This window comes from Emiliania huxleyi (genome assembly GCF_000372725.1).
Source record: "Emiliania huxleyi CCMP1516 chromosome Unknown EMIHUscaffold_209, whole genome shotgun sequence".
NCBI lineage: Eukaryota > Haptophyta > Isochrysidales > Noelaerhabdaceae > Emiliania > Emiliania huxleyi.
The window spans coordinates 20,571-36,080 of NW_005200517.1; the positions used below are offsets into that span (position 1 = coordinate 20,571).

General features: G+C 66.3%; 6 protein-coding genes across 6 annotated transcripts; 3 read left to right on the forward strand and 3 right to left on the reverse strand.

Annotated features, from left to right (window-relative positions):
* Nucleotides 1–430: 430 nt before the first annotated feature.
* EMIHUDRAFT_234752 (hypothetical protein) lies at nt 431–2,095 on the reverse strand (the record flags this gene model as incomplete). Its single annotated transcript, XM_005780992.1, has 1 exon — nt 431–2,095. The coding sequence occupies one exon, from the start codon at nt 2,093–2,095 to the stop codon at nt 431–433; it is 1,665 nt and encodes a 554-aa protein (XP_005781049.1).
* An 832-nt stretch (nt 2,096–2,927) lies between these two features.
* On the forward strand, nt 2,928–4,392 carry EMIHUDRAFT_418542 (hypothetical protein). Its single transcript, XM_005780993.1, has 3 exons — nt 2,928–3,101; nt 3,216–3,841; nt 3,929–4,392. The coding sequence occupies exons 1-3, from the start codon at nt 2,949–2,951 to the stop codon at nt 4,326–4,328; spliced, it is 1,179 nt and encodes a 392-aa protein (XP_005781050.1). The 5' UTR covers nt 2,928–2,948; the 3' UTR covers nt 4,329–4,392.
* Nucleotides 4,393–6,516: 2,124 nt separating this feature from the next.
* EMIHUDRAFT_234754 (hypothetical protein) lies at nt 6,517–8,848 on the reverse strand (the record flags this gene model as incomplete). Its single annotated transcript, XM_005780994.1, has 8 exons — nt 6,517–6,858; nt 6,946–7,149; nt 7,331–7,403; nt 7,473–7,501; nt 7,635–7,842; nt 7,912–7,964; nt 8,045–8,128; nt 8,243–8,848. The coding sequence occupies 8 exons, from the start codon at nt 8,846–8,848 to the stop codon at nt 6,517–6,519; spliced, it is 1,599 nt and encodes a 532-aa protein (XP_005781051.1).
* Nucleotides 8,849–9,422: 574 nt separating this feature from the next.
* Nucleotides 9,423–10,061, forward strand: EMIHUDRAFT_73062 (hypothetical protein; the record flags this gene model as incomplete). Its single annotated transcript, XM_005780995.1, has 1 exon — nt 9,423–10,061. One exon carries the CDS (start codon nt 9,423–9,425, stop codon nt 10,059–10,061), a length of 639 nt encoding a protein of 212 aa, XP_005781052.1.
* A 307-nt stretch (nt 10,062–10,368) lies between these two features.
* On the forward strand, nt 10,369–12,662 carry EMIHUDRAFT_366181 (hypothetical protein). Its single transcript, XM_005780996.1, has 5 exons — nt 10,369–10,627; nt 10,706–11,011; nt 11,159–11,267; nt 12,046–12,139; nt 12,211–12,662. The coding sequence occupies exons 1-5, from the start codon at nt 10,418–10,420 to the stop codon at nt 12,458–12,460; spliced, it is 969 nt and encodes a 322-aa protein (XP_005781053.1). The 5' UTR covers nt 10,369–10,417; the 3' UTR covers nt 12,461–12,662.
* A 1,650-nt stretch (nt 12,663–14,312) lies between these two features.
* On the reverse strand, nt 14,313–14,934 carry EMIHUDRAFT_442940 (hypothetical protein). Its single transcript, XM_005780997.1, has one exon. The coding sequence runs from the start codon at nt 14,889–14,891 to the stop codon at nt 14,466–14,468; it is 426 nt and encodes a 141-aa protein (XP_005781054.1). The 5' UTR covers nt 14,892–14,934; the 3' UTR covers nt 14,313–14,465.
* Nucleotides 14,935–15,510: the final 576 nt, after the last annotated feature.

Genomic DNA, 15,510 nt, shown 5'->3' on the forward strand with positions numbered 1-15,510 from the left:
CAATAAGGAAGGCCTACCAGTGACCCACGACGATCTCCAGCGTCCAGTGCGGGTAATATCCGAGAAAATAGCTGCAACCTGGGACCCCCCCCCCCCAGCGCCCAGGTCTCGAGCCCCAGGTTTTTCGGGGTTTACCCGGGGTTTTTGGCATTTCTGCTTGCTGACCGCGCTGAACGGCAACAGTAACAACAGTAACAAAACAGTAGCAGCGCTCTCGTAGCAGCTTGGGCTGGGGTGAACACTTGAACAACGTTAAGGATTTCAGCACATGCACATGTGCATGCACATGTCATGTTGTTGTTGTTGTGCGTGTGACATGTACATGTGCATGTCCATGCACATGTGCATGTTCATGGTGTGACGTGCTTCGCGGGGAGTCGTATGTTGTTAATCCGATATGTCCACATGCACAACCCCCGGCGCCGCTGCCTCATTCGAGGGAAAGGAACGCGTTTCGCACCCCAGCCACCATGCCCGCCACGCCGGTCAGAACTAGCAGAGCGTTGAGGGAGAGGGAGCGCCACCCGAGCGACCGGCCGTGCGCGCCGACGTAGAGGAGCGGGGGGGCGATGAACGAGATTAGCATGGTCGTGAAGGAGCCGATGAGCGCGATGACAAATGGGAAGTTGGGGATGGAGGCCGCCAGCAGCCCGGCGGCGGCGAGGAGGAGGAGGCGGCCCACGAGGCTGTCGAGGCTGACGCAGGGGCTGCTCCCTTTACTGTCCGGCTCCAGCGGCCAGTCGACGCCCTCCTTGCCGTTGTCGCTGGCGCGGTAGTCGGGACTGGCTCGCCGGCTGTAGAACTGGATCTCGGAGAGGATGCGGTACACGACGTAGAACTGGATCGGGATGATAGTGAAGGTGGAGACGAGGACGGAGACGGCGGCGGCGCGGCCGACGGCGGAGTTCGCGTGCATGAGGTTGAATGTGACGGCGCCGGCGGAGCACGAGCCAAAGGACGAGTAGCCCGCCGCGGCGAAGAGGAGGTACGCGACGCCGGCGATGGCGAAGCCTCTGTCGAAGGCGGAGCTGAAGTGCGCCCTCTCACTCGCCGGCATCTGCTGATAGAGGTCGGGGAAGGTGGAGTGGCCCGCGAAGCAGAAGAGGACTACGCCGACGCTGACGCCCAGGCCCTGCGGGTTGAAGACGTCGTGGCGCATGGCCGCTGTGCCGCCGCCGTCGCCGAGGGCGGGGCACGGGCTGCCCTCCTCGACGGGGCTGCCCTCCTCGACGAGTGGCGTGACCAGGGCGGCGGAGAAGAGGACGAGCGACGCGAAGAGGCCGACCGGCGCGAAGACCGACAGGTGCGCAGGCCGCAGCAGCGTTGTCGGTGCCACCGCCAGGCAGAGCGCGACGGCAACAAGGACCTTGCTGTCGCTGGGAAGCAGCCCCGCCAAGACGACCGGCCAGCTCGAGATGTGCAGCACAATGAAGGAGACCATCGCACCGAAGCACTCGACCACGAGCAGGAGGCGCACGGCCGCTCCGGCGAGCGGCCCACCGACGGCGGTCGCGAGCTCATCGTACGAGCGGACGGGCCGACCCTCGCCCGAGAGAGCCCACCGCTCGTTGACCGTGTCGAAGGACCAGATGAGCTGCTTTGCCGTCGTGCAGGTGGCGAGAGTCGCGGCGACAATGATCAGCAGCCCGCCCCAGCCGGACTGGCCCATTGCGTACGGGAGACCCAGCAGCCCCGCACCGATCAGGACGCCGGCCACGGAGAGCGAGAACTGGTTTGCCGTCGGGCCGCCGCCGTCGAGCGGCGCGGGAGCAGAGCCGGAGCCGGAGCGCAGCCGTGCCGCCGCCGCCGCCCGCCAGCCGTGAGATAGATCGGCGGCACCGAGGGCGGCGATGCTGCCGCTGATATCATTGGAGCGAGCGCGCCGCCGCCTCGGTTTTTCTGCCGTTTGCTGCGCTTTCTTGACGCCGAGGTGCTGGAGGGCTTCGGTGGAGAGGTTCTGCGGGAGACGCGCGAGCGGCGAGGTCTTGAGTGTGCCTCCCGAGAGCAGCAGGCTCGCCGCGGGCTGGCGGTGGCGGCCCGAGTGCAGCAGGCTCGTCTCGAGCTGCTCGCGGCGCGTTTTGTGCTCGGGCAACATCGAGCGTGATGGTCGTGACGTCGTGTGAGAGGCAGGGATGGGATGACAGTAAGGTGCGGCTAGCTTCAGTGGGTGCGCTGTGATGAAGGCACGTGTCTGGCAAGTTCGTTTCACTTTCCTCGCGAACACGTTGGGCTGAGCACAGTTTGCCTCTCGCACCCCGTCTGTTTTCCTTTCCTTTGTTTTTCTTTAGGATGACGCGCCGCCGTTTCTAAGCCTTTCCTCACCCCTCACCCACCCCATGCCGTGGTTTCTTAGCTCCGGCCGGCACTCAAGCCAGAGCCGGCCCGAAGGATTCTTAGCACTTAGCAACCCTTTCCCGCTTTGCCCCCCCCCCCCCCCCCACGCCGTGCGTGGTGTGTGTGCCCGCCCCACCCCCGCCGAGAGGAACATCAACAAGCAGGCGCGCAAGATGCGCACCAACTGGGTCACGAACAAGAGAGAGAGAGAACAAGAGCAACAACAAACACAAGAAGAGAAGAAGATTCTCTCTCGAACAAGCAAACGGCGACGGACGGCTTCTTGCGCTCAGCCGCAGTGGAGGGCGCCCGTACCGCCTAGCTCCGCGGACGGCCCCCCCCACCCTTCAGCTTCACGTACGGATCATGTAGTTAAGTCCCCACAATCGCTCGTGGGATCGCTTGCTTGTCATGTGAGAGAAAAGAAAGAAAGAAGTCAAAGAGCCAAGTGGAGGGATGGGAGGACGGCACGCCGCCATGAGGAGTGTGGTGCTAGCCGTCATGGAGAGAGGGTTGTGTTATTTTTATGAGGTTTCTCCTACACCGGTAGCGACGACGACCACGAGGCTCTCGCTGGATATATTATGGCAGATAACAGCGCCTCCTCCTCCGCGATGACCGACTTAGAGCCGCGCGACACGGACTCGGTCGTCGGCGACCTCAACGAGGTTGCGATGCTCGACGACCTCCAGGTGACCGAGGAGATCGACCTCGGTCCGGACGACGTGCCGCCGCCGGACGACGAGTCGGAGCTCGGCGACGGCTCCGTCATGGGCTCAGGGGACGAGATGGAGGAGATGGCGATGGAGGACTACGGCCAGGACAAGGCGGGTGCGGCCGGCGCGTCGGCCGATGCTGCCGCGCCCAGCGAGCCGGTCGAGGACCTCAGCGTGCAGTGCCTCCGGGCGCACACCTCGGCGGTGTTTGCGGTCGCGGTGAACCCTGCCCAGCCTCACGTGTTCGCCACCGGCGGCGGCGACGACGTGGCCCACCTCTGGCGGCTCGGCTCAGAGGCGCCCGTGGCCGCGCTGCGCGGCCACACCGACTCGGTCAGCTCGGTCGGCTTCAGCGCCGACGGCTCGTACCTGGCGACGGGCGGCCTCGACGGCGCGGTGCGTGTGTGGGCGGCGGACGGCTCGCTGGTGGTGCTGCTCGAGGGCCCGACGCAGGGCATCAACTGGGTGTGCTGGCACGCGCGCGGCCACGTCCTCCTCGCGGGCAGCGAGGACGCCACCGCGTGGATGTGGAAGGTTCCCGAGGGGGCGGTGATGCAAATCTTCTCTGCGCACTCCGCGTCCGTCTCGTACGGTGGGTTCGCAAACGGCGGCCGCTCCGTCATCACCGCCTCCGAGGACGGCACCATCCGGCTGTGGAACCCTCGCGCCGGCACCGTCGAGCACTGCACGCACGCCTCCCCGCCGCACGAGCCAGAGGCGGTCACCTGCCTGGCGCCGCACCCGTCCCAAGCCGTCTACCTCTTCGGCGTCGAGTCGGGGGCCGTCAAGATGTGCACCGCACCAGCCCGCGCCGCACCCGCGCCCCCCGCCATCGCGCCTCGCCCCGCCGCCTCACCCCGCCCCTCCCTCTGCCCCAGTGCGCACGCCGAGAGCGGCAAGCTGCTCGCCTCGCTGCCCGCGCACGAGGACTCTGTCGAGGCGGCCTCCTTCTGCGAGTGCATGCCGCTCGCCGCCACCGGAGGCATGGACGGCAAGCTCTGCATCTGGGACCTCAACACCTACGGCCTGCGCCACACCTGCCTCCACGGGGCGGGCGTCATCGAGGCGGTGTGGCGGCGCGGCTCTCCGCTCGTCTTCAGCTGCACCGTCTCAAAGGAGGTGCGGCTGTGGGACGCCCGCTCCGGCGCATGCCTCAACACCCTGACCGGCCACACCGACGCGGTGCTCTGCCTGGCCGTCGGCTACCCGGAGGCGGGCGCCTACCTCGTCAGCGGCTCGGACGACAACACCGCTCGAGTCTGGGCCCTCGACGTCTGAGCGCAACGGAGAGAGTCACACATTATCGCGCGGTCAATGGTCGTTCTCTCTGAAGCAAAAAAAATTGCACTGGATACGCCCCGCGGTCATCCTTGTCTTGTGTGGTGTGTGCGCGCGCGCGCGCTAGGCTCTCGCGATCGCCTATGGCGCCTCCCGTGCGGCGCCCCGCGGCACGCCCGAGAGCGCCGTAGAGCCGCGTGTAGCGCCGAGGAGGTCTCAGACCTCTTTGAATACGCCGACATCGCTGCTTGGCTGGTCGCCAGCCCCAACTGGACGTCACTCCAGCATCTCGAGGCGTGTCCGAGACTAGCACGGAAGACACGAGTGCATTGTCCTCATATGTTCATTGTTGTCCCTCTTCGCGCAGGCGGCCAGGCGCGCTCACACCGTCCACCGCACCACCGGGTGCGGCCTGCGTATGTCCTCGTCCTTTGAGGTCTTGAAGGGGAAGGGGCTGTGGGTCTGTGCATGCATGCATGCATGTGCATGTGCGTGTGTGTGTGGTCGGCGGCGGCGGGGCGCGCGCGTGTGAGTGTGTGTGTCCCAGAGGCGGGATTTTTCGCTCAGCCTGCGGGTGCGTTCGCGCGTGCACAAAAAACCATCAACCGGCCGACTGCACGCTAAAGGCTACACGCTCGCACACCACTTGCTGAGTGGCTCTCCTGGGTGCTCAGCCCACGGCGGAGGCACGCCAGGCCCCGGGCAGCCGGCCGTCACTCGCCTAAGCGCCTAAGCGGCCTAAGCGGGGGGGTGCTTAGGGTGCTTAGGCGCTTAGGCGGCCCTTGCGAGCGTGGCGGCGTGGTGGTATCGTAATACAAGTGACTCCGATGACACACATGATGCTCCTGCTAGTGTCATCGCTCAGAGAGCAGCCTCACCGCGTCGAAAGTCTACCACTGGCCCTGGTCGCACACCGCCGCGCTGAGCTGTGGGACCTTGGCGTCGTCCCCACACATCTTAGTGTACGTGTGTCGTCTCTGACTCTCGGTACAAGGTCCCCAAGTCCGTGCATCTTGTGGTGAGCAGTCATTACCTAAAACTCTCACTTTTTATGCTGTGAGTCTAGCGCGATCGGCCCGGCTTGCTTAAGTTTGAGTTTTGATGTCGATCTCTCGAGGGGGGGCCAAACACAATAATAAATAAATAAATAAAACGGGCAAACTCTGAGACGAGATGGGATTTAGGGACATGTGTCCCCGCCCTGCACGATCTTGGTGTGGCTAGTTCCAATTCACTCTGACACGCTAATCTTGAAAACGCGTCCAACGGAGCTCCGTGTTGCTCCCAGCGGAATCCCCCGCGCTTCCTGCGGCCATGGCCGATGATACTAGTATGAGAGGTCATCTGGCTACCGCGAGCGCGACTCAACTCGCCGACGTCGTCCGATGATTGTGCCGCAAAGTCAGCCTCCGGAGGCTATCGTGGGGTCGAGCCGGCAGTAGCCGTGACATGTGGTTCCACCACCCCTCGCAGGCTTTGCCTCTGACCGCCACCGTTCCCAGGCTGCCTAATGGGATGGAAAGGAAGGCTGGGCGAGCTTATAGTAGCGTGCTCGACCTCGTCGTGGCAACCTGCACGGCAGCGCTGGTAGGCGCGATGAGCGTCGTGCCACCTGACCCAAGACGGGTCGCAGGAGTCGTACCGAGCGTGTCGAGACCGTGTCCTGATGTGATCTGCACGGGTGAGTCACGTCGGCGTCAAAGGAGCGACGTGCGACCTGTCAGAGCTTGATCTCCGATCTCAGCGGCGTCGAGTCGTTTCCGGCGCGCGACAAAGGTACATACCCAGGACGCGCAGAGGCAGCTGCGACCCCGCCGAGTGGACGGCGGCACACCGCGCCACCTGCTGTGTGCAACCGTCTACTCGGCGGGGTCGCAGCTGCCTCTGGAAGGCACCGAGATGTACCTTTTTCGCGCAATGGACAAAATCAAGGTTTGTAACGCGAGCTGTGCCACAGTGAAATGGAACTAGCCTCTGAGGGATCTTCAATCCGTGTCCCCTCACCCCTCGTCACAACCCGACACGGAAGAGCGGCAAGAGTTGGGGCTGCGGCTACGGCTGCGGCTATGAGAGGGGCCGGGGTCGCGGGAGAGCCGCTGCGCCGCGTGGACGCGCCTACACCGCTCTTGCGCCGCTCGCCACCTCTCGCAAAGGTCCAAAGCCAAGCACAATCGCGCCTCCAAACTTTTTACCCACCATCACCGATCGCGGTACACTTCTCGGAGCTAGCGGGTGCGGTGAGGGATCGCGCAAAACTGTCGCCGTACCTCTCAAGCAGCCATAGTGCCACGCCGTTTGTCCATCCAAAGCCCACCTGGGGCGTGTATTCGCCGCCGCCGCCACTCTCGCCCGGCCGTGTCGCGTCGTACTTTTCGCGCATCACGCCGTCGCGCGCCCAGCCGCGGTGGTTCGAGCGGAGCCAGCGCAGCGCGAGGTCCTCGGCGAGCTCCGCTGCGCCGTCTGCTTCGCAGCCCGCCAGGCCCTCGACCAGCATCTGCTGCAGGGGCGGCCACGCGTTTGGCCAGTCCCACTGCTCGCCTATTCACAGCTGAAGCCGTGAAGCGGTGCTGCTCCGAAGCCACGCGGCTGGCCCGCCCCACTGCTCGCCGCTCTCCACGAGCGTCGTCGCCACGCCGCCCTCCTGCACCAGCCCGCTGCGCCGCAGCGACTGCACCGCCGCCGCCTCGCGCTCAGCAGAGTGCTGGCAGGCCCACAGCGGAGTGAAGGAGGCCGCAGAGACCTGCTGCAGCTGCCCCCGCCCCTCCCACTCCACGTCGTGCCACCGCCCCGTCTCGCCGCTCCACATCCACTCGTCCATCGCCTACTCCAACCTCGCACAGCTCTGCGGCAACCACACCACGCGCACCGCAGCGCCTCCCGACCACCGCCTGGCGCCGCGCGCTCGCCGCGCGAGCATATCGCCGCGCCGCCGCCTCCGCCGCCTCGACCGCCTCGGACACCTCCCCGTCCTCCCCCCCCCCCCCTTCCCCCTCCCCGGACACCTCCCCGGCCTGCCTCGCGAGCAGGAGAGCCAGCCTCGCGTGCAGCCGCTGCAGCGTCAGCTCGTTGCGCAGCCTACAGGGCGGGGCGCGCCGCTCGGAAGGGTGTCGCCGCGGCGGCCGTCCCTCCGCGTCTCCTCTGCACAGGATCGCGTTCAGCTCGACGGGCAGCACCTGCGGCGCGGAGGGGCGAGCCTCTCGCGAGGTCTCTCGCCTCTCGCGAGGTCTCGAGTCTCTCGCGAGGTCTCTCGCGAGGGGCGGGCGCAGATCCGCCACTCGTCAGCACTCGCCGCTCGGCTCGACGCACCGCAGCGGTGCGGAGCGACCTCAGCGGCTCCTCCTCCGCCTTGCCGCAGCCCTCCCCGCCGCCCTCTCCGCCCAGCTCTCCGCCCAGGAAGCGAGACGAGAAGTCCCAGCCCGACTCTGCGCACGCCGCCAGCTCGGACCACGCCCGCGCCTGTGCCGCCGGAGGCAAGCCCGCCGCGGTGGCCTCGTCCTCACGCCACGACTCGGGCCTACGGACCACACAGACCACAGCCACCGGCACGTCGCGCACGTGTCGCGGAGCCTCGCCCCCGCGACACGGCTCCGCAGGCCGGGGCGCGGAGGCGGCGACAACGTAGCGGTTGAGCAGCGCCTCGGCGTTAATTAGAGATTAATTAAACTCTAATTAGAGATTAATTAATCGTAGCGGTTGAGCAGCGCCTCGGCTCGCACGCCGTCCGCCTCGAGCCGGACCGCGCTGCGGCCGTCGCCGGTGCGCATCCACCACCCGTACTCCGCGTCGAGCGCCGGCAGCGCCTCGCGGAGAAGCCGCAGCGCCGGAGCGGCCCCCTCCCTCTCTGCTCCCTCCCTCTCTGCTCCCTCCCTCTCTCTCTCGGGCGGCGCGTCGAGGCGGGCGAGGAGGGCGGCGACCATCTGGGTGAGGAGGGGAGGCTGGGAGCGGTTGAGGTAGTACTTGCGCAGCCCGTTTGGGACGAAGCCGTGCCTCGCCACGCACTCAAGCAGGTTGCTGACCAGGCCGCGCGCCGTCGCGTCCATGTCCACAGCGAGCAGTCCGAGCACCACCCAGTACGAGTCCCAGTAGTACGCCTCTCGGAAGCGGCCGCCGGGGACGATGACGCCGTGCGACAGCTCGAGCAGCGTGTGCCTGTCCGGCCGGCGCGCCGCCTCTGCGGAGAGCCGTCGGCCGAGCAGCGGCCACAGCCCGTTGACCGCCGACGCCCACTCGCGCACGGCGCCGGCCGGCAGCCTCGAGAGGAGCGCCGGCGCAGGCTGGTGGTCCTCTGGCCACCACGGCTCGAGCTGGCCCTCGCCCGGCTCCGCCGAGAAGACGGAGGCCACGAAGCGTCGCAGCTGCTCCTCCGACGGCGGCTGCGATAGCTCCTCCCAGCGGCGCCAGCACTCGGCAGGCGGCACCAGCAGAGAGAGGTCGACAAAGGTCTTGCAGTCGGGAAAGATGCTGGCGGCCTGCACGGCGGCGAGGATGGGGCCGGAGAGGAAGGGGTCGGGCCGGCACATGGTGAGAAATATTATTAAATGGACTCGGCGGCGCAGGACGCGGTACAAACGCGGTACACCAAAAGGCACGCGCTGCCTGCACGGCGTTCACTCGAACGCCATGCACATGGCGCGGAGCAGCATCGGGTTGGTGTCGAACCCGAGCGGGTCCTCCTCCCAGTCCCGGTGCCCACCCTCCGCGTCATCCTGCTCATTTGTTTTGTGAAGAGAAAAAAAAGCTCAATTACATGTCGATATGCGCTTACCCCGCCGCGCGCTGCTGTCCCACTCGCTCAGCCACTCGCTCAGCCTCGTCGCGCTCTTCGGCAGCGCGCGTGTGCAGCGAGACGGGATAGCCTTCGCCGCAGAGCCGAGCTCGGAGGCCGTCGCGAGGGCAAAGGGCGCGTTCGCCGCGTTCGACCAGCGCGACCTGCCGCTCGCAGACCGCCTCTTTACGCAGACGATCGAGGAGTGGCGACGGCTGGACCGCGGCGTGGAGGAGATCACCAGCCTGCTCGTGGCGCGCGCGGGCGTGCGGACAGACAACCGAGAGTTCTCGGCCGCCAAGGCCGACCTCGACGAGGCCATCGCCCTAATGAGACCGACGGGCGAGAAGAGCAACGGGCTCGGCGCGTACCGCGAGTACCCGGACGCATTCGTGCAGCGCGGCCTCGCCAACGAGGGGCTGCGAGACTGGCGTGGCGCCCTGAGCGACTACGACAAGGCGGTGAGCCTGTGGGGCGGAGCGGGCGACGGAGTCAACCCCTACACGCTGACCTACAGGGCGCGCGCCAGGGCAGAGGTCGGCGACTACGAGGGCGCGCTCTCCGACTACCGCGGCGCGTCCTCCATCTTTTCCCGCGTGGACAAGAACGTGGAGCAGTCGTCCTTCGCGCGGGCGGGCGAGGCCGTGACGCTCTACGCGCTCGACCGGCGCGACGAGGCGGTGAGGGTGGCGAGGCAGGTCGTCACCCGCTTCCCGGGCCTGACGGACCTGCACGTCCTGCTCGCCGCGGACGCGTGGGACCGGGGCGATCGCGAGAAGGCGATCAAGGAGTGGTCGTTCGCTTGCGACGCGATCTCGACGGGGTGCGCAAAGTATCGCGACGTCAAGGAGGGCGGCTGGCTGGTGGAGGTCAGGCGGTGGCCCGCTCCGCTCGTGCAGAGGCAGCGCACCTTCCTAGAGGAGTCGCAGGGCGGGGTGATGATGGGGGCGCGCGCCGCAGGTAGCTGAGCGGGACCGCGGCGGGAGTGCGTATATCTAAAAAAAATCTGGAGACGGATTTGGAGCACTTCGAGTGCAGTCGGTAAGCGTAAGGCTCTAGGGGTACTAACCTCACCCCCCCCCACCGCCCACTCATGTCTCATGTGCGTTTGGTCACGTCATGTTCGTCCGGGGGTAGTGGAGTATCATCGCGCTGCCTGAATTTCTGTTTTCCTTGTCGGTCGCTCGTGGCTAGGTAGGTAGGTAGAAAGGTGAAGAACAACACCATCGCGGCTCTCGGATGGAGAAAAGAAAGGTGCGGGTCCCGAGTGGCGGCGGTAGCAGCCCAGCGAGGAGGAGACCCGTGTATATGGACTGACCGCACAATGCTGTCAGTCCATGACGCGCGGCGCGCCGCGCGGGCAGGCGAAGTGGCAGCGCTCGAGCGACCGGCGCTCTGGCGCCGGGCGGCACGGCGCGCCGTCCGCCTCCGGCCTGGCCGCTACGGAGAGCGGCTGCGTGCAGCACGCGAGGGCGCTTGCCCGCCTTCGGTGGCCAAGCAGATCGAAAAGGACCTGCACCGCACCTTCGGCTCGGTGAGCGCGCACTCGCCCGCGAGGATACATGCATGACCGCGGCTCGCTGCGGCGTGGACTCAGTCCGCCTCCGGACAGGTGCACGTGCGCGGCGTCCGGGTGCCGCAGGCGGAGGCGCTCAGCTCGCTCCGCAACGTGCTGCTCGCTTACGCGTCGCACAACCCTCGCGTCGGCTACTGCCAGTCGATGAACTTCGTGGCTGCGGTGCTGCTGCTGGTGGTGGACGAGGAGACGGCCTTCGCGTGCCTCGCGACGGTGGTGGAGCGGGTGCTGCAGGGCCACTTCGCCGACGACATGGCGATGAGCCTCGTCGACGGCTCCGTGCTGCGCGGCCTCCTCTCCGCCAAAGACCCGCAGCTGATGCGACACCTCGAGGAGATGCAGGCGCGGCGAACCCGAATCTGCAATGAACCCGAATCTGCAATGTAGCATTCCCATTCGACACCTCGAAGCGATGCAAGCGTAGCGACCACCAGCCCCGACCCTGGCCCTGGCCGCCTCCGCTGAGGAGCGCACCTCGGGGCGGTGCAGGTGGCGCCTTCCCTCGTGACGGCGCAGTGGTTGCTCACCTGCTTCGTCGCGAGCGCCATGCCGCTGAGTGCGCTGCTGCGCGTGTGGGACTGTCTCTTCCTCGAGGCGGGCGTGCTCGGAGTCAGAGGGAGAGGCACCAGTCGTGGTCGAGAGCAAGTGTTTGACTGTACTGCATCTCCCTCTAGGGCGACGCCGCCCTCCCCTTCCTCCTCCGCCTCTGCGCCGCGCTCTTCCTCTCGCGCAGAGACGAGCTGCTCGCGGCGCGAGATGCGCCGAGATGCGCCGAGATGCGCCGAGATGCGCCGAGATGCGCCGAGATGCGCGCCTCCCCCGAGCGCAGAGTCGCCACGCGCACCACGTGTGCATGGCTCGCAGGCGCACGACCCGGGTGAGGTGTACTTGCTGCTCATGCAGTCGGGCGCCTCTGTCGGCTCGGCGGTTCCCCTCCTCGCCGCCGCCTACGCGCTCCCGTGGGACGCGCCGCTGCTGCCGCACGCACTCGCACAGCTGCGCACCTCGCACGCGCGCTGCACACGCCCCGCCTCCCCTCCGCCGCGGGGCGGCGGCTGACGGCCCCGCACGCTGCTGCCGCTCTAGGCCGCCACCCTCGTCGCGGACGGCGCGCCGGAAGCGCTCGTGCTCGCCGCGCAGGCGGCTGCGGAGGGGGCGGGGGACGCGGCGGCGCTCGAGGAGGCGGAGGAGGGCGATGCGGAGGAGGGGGCAAGGGGCGAGGCGGACGGCGAGGGGGGCGGCGGTCCGAGCTGGTGCGGCTGGGGCGGCTGCCCGCTCGGCGAGGGCGGGGGAGGGGACGGCTGCGTTGGGGACGGGTGCATCGAGGGCGGCTGGACGCTGGTGGTTCGGCCGCGGGTCGGGGAGGGGGAGGGGGGGGCGCTTGAGGGCCCGCTCCTCGAGGGGCGACTGCACGCCTCCTCCGCCGAGCCCGAGCCCTCGGCGGGAGGGGAGGGAGGAGGGGCGGGAGGGGTCGCGGCGTCCCTCCCTTTGCTCGACCTTTGCTCGACCTCTCCCGGACGTGTGTTTGAGCCGAGCTGTAGGCGGGAGGGGACGCGTGGTCGCTCGTCGACCGCGACTGCCTCGGCGGCAGCGGCTGGCCGCGCTCGTCGCTCTCCTTCGTCATCCTGCAGCTCGAGACGCCATCCTTCGTCGAGTCGTACTTCAAGCAGCAGGAGCAGCAGCAGCAGCCCAGCGAGAGCCACGCCGCGGCGGCCCCGACGCCGCGTGGTGCAGCGGAGGCGGGCGGCGGGAAGGAGTGGCTCCGGCGAGGCTCCATCGTGCAGCGGGTGATGGCCCGCCTCGACTCCCTCTCGGCCTCGCTGCTCGCAGCCTCGCCGAGAGCTGACGGAGAGGGCTGAGCGCGCTTTGGGTGTACGGCTTTACGCTTGAGTGTACGGGAGAGGTGAGGCGCGCGGTACGGTAACTTGGCCGTTGGGAAGGCGCGGAATGTGCGCAGATGTCAGTGTGTGGTTTTGACGTATTGACGATGTGTTCTCTCTGTTGGGGCGGAGCGCGCCCCGAAGAAAATTTTGAGGGTTGAGGAGGGCGAGGTGCGATTTCTATTTAAGAGTTGACTCACACGCTAGAGGAACCACTCGGCCCACCCACAGGCCCAATCTCAAGTGGCGGCGCTCCGCGCCTGTGCAGCGGCGCGCTCGCCGCTCCTCGCGTGTTCTGCAGCGGCGCGCTCCGCGCGTGTCTCTGGGGCGGCGCTACATGCGGCCGTCGCCGTGCCCTTCATCAACCGTGCGCTCGAGAACTGGGGCGGGCTCAACTGGGAAGACCGCTTTCACCACAACGACAGGTCACATGCACAGAGGGGCGGCATTGGAGCTTCGCTGCAGCGGGGTGTGGTCATGACGCGGAAGAAGGCAGAGACACAGCGTCTGCCAGACGCGTGCTACGACGTCAGGCCAGCTTCGAAGCAGCGTGGCCACAACTGACTGCAACAGACTGTCTTCATGTGTCTAGACTCTACCGGTACCGCGGTGCGCTCCGCGCACATAGGTGCCAGCGCGCTCCGCGCGGTATCTAGCCAGCGCGCTCCGCACGTGTGTCTAGCTAGCGCGCTTCCGCGCGTGTGTCCAGCTAGCGCTTCCGCGCGTGTGTCCAGCTAGCGCGCTCCGCGCGTGTGTCCGGGTAGCACCAGCGCGCTCCGCGCGCACGATAATCCAGTGCCTACACTTGTAGGCACTGAAAGCTTGTTTCTGCAGCTTGGCCCCTGCACACCTAAGCCCATGGCCGACCCCCCCCCCCCAGCAGCAGCGCTCTGCCTGTGGGGGGTGCTGGCATCTCTGTACAGACAGCAGCTGTAAGTAGCATGCGTTCGACTTCGAGTTGCGAGAATTTATGGTCGGCATGGGCATCAAAATCAGTGGTCTCACCGGCGGGGCCTCCTACTGCCAACCGGGCGGTGCGGGGCACGCCAGCCTCTCTTCTACGCCTCTCGTGCCTCGCGGCGCCTCTGCTTCAAGAGGGAAGATACGGCTCTCGCAGCCCATCATACGCCGTGGCGGACCTGACAGTTTTGCCGCGACGGGCGCGCGCGCGTTTTCGAAAAAAGAAAAGGAGGAGGGGATGACAGCTCAGTCGATCGATTTGCGACAAGCGAGCGATCCGAGGATCGAGCGGGTGGGCGATAGGCTAGGGAGATCAGCGCTGATCGATCAACACGTTCCAGCGAGACGCCCGAGTGAGTGGCTCACTATACGCGCCTATGTGTGGTAGTACAAGATAGACTCACCATGGTCACAAGTCTTTAGTAAAACGCCAGCACTCGACACGACGAAGGTGTATTGGGCTCGAAGGCGCGGTGAACACAACCGCCTCGAGCGTACCGCTCAAACACGAGCCGAGGGGGCGGGAGCGGGGGGGCGGCGGGAGGCGGGAGCTGGGTCCAGTGCGCTCTGCTGCTGGGGGGTCGGGCCCCCCCCCCCCCCCCCAGAAGAAGCGTTTTGTTGCTGGGGGGGTCAGACCCCCCCCCCCCCCAGCAGCAGGGACGGGCTTAGAAGTGCAGGGGGGGTACCGAGCAATGTGCGGCCGCTCCAGTGGTAAGTTGAAAGTTCTCTCCCCCTCCCCCACGCCAGTGAGCAGTGTGAGAGCCAGTGTTCTCGTCTCGTGTTTATGGAGAGGGGGGGGGGGGGGGATAAAACAATATTGTTTGCTACAACAAAAATAATATTCTCCGCCAGGGTAATGGCAGGGTCGACGCACCCCCGGACCGAGCGGAGAGATCCCAGGGTAAAGACGCTGGGCTGTCCGGCGGCGCCGCCGCCGACACCGGGACCGACACTCGTCAGACTCGTAGGACTCGCCGTGAGTAGCTGGTGTCGTCGACGAAGTTGGAGCGGCGCCGACGCATCGGGGGAGGCAGCGAGAACGGCGTCCGGTCCCTCATCCTGCGAAAGAGGCTTGCTATGTTCCGCGAGACGAGGTCGGAAGCGCCTTGAGGCAGAATGACGGCCCGCTGGTCCGGTATCTTGAGAGCGGGGCGAGGCGACGCCGTGCCTCGAGTGCGGCACGTTGGGCATCTCAACGGATGGTTCGCTGCCTTGCACGCCTTTGACCAGCGCACGGCACACGTGCGACAGAAGCTGTGCCCGCAACCGTCCCAAGCGACAGGGTCCGAGGCGTCGCTGAGGCAGATCGCGCACAGGCACGCGGCATCTCGCCGCTGACGCCAAGCGCGCTGGATCGTCGCGATGGCGGCCTCCATGTCCATGTTCTACGGGCGCGATGCCCGAGGCGCTGATCCACGGCGGCAACGACTCCCAAGCGTGATATTGCATATGGACCGGCTCGGGTGTTAAATTCTTATTTCGTGCCAGTCCGTGCCAGACTGTTCTTCGCCTTCCTATGAATCAATCGTGCTTCATTTTAATCATCGTGCCAATTTAAGGTTGCTCCCGGCCCAGTGGGGATTTCGGCCTACTCAGTGATCGTCTAAGGGGCCCTAAATGGCCTGCCTGCAATGCCATATCTTTTGTGCCTAGGTTGTAGAGCACCTTAAAAAAGTACTATGTCTTGGAGTGAAAAGTTTTTCGAGGAGGTGGGGGTCCGTGGTGAGCCGATTCCCAGATTCTCCAGATTCCCCCTCGAAAACCGCCCCTTTTAATTCACTGCGGCCGCGTGCTTGCTCGGATTACTTTTCACTCGAAGACATAGTAGTTTTTTGGTGTTACGGTGCCTACAAAAAATATCGAGATCATATGGAGCTGACCACAGGGTTTGCGGCGATCACTGTCCTACCAGCGGGCACAGTGGGCCGCGCGGACACCCGTGAATGACCTTAACCCTTTTACGTACACATTTCGAGCGAGTGAAAACCAACTCCTGAGCAC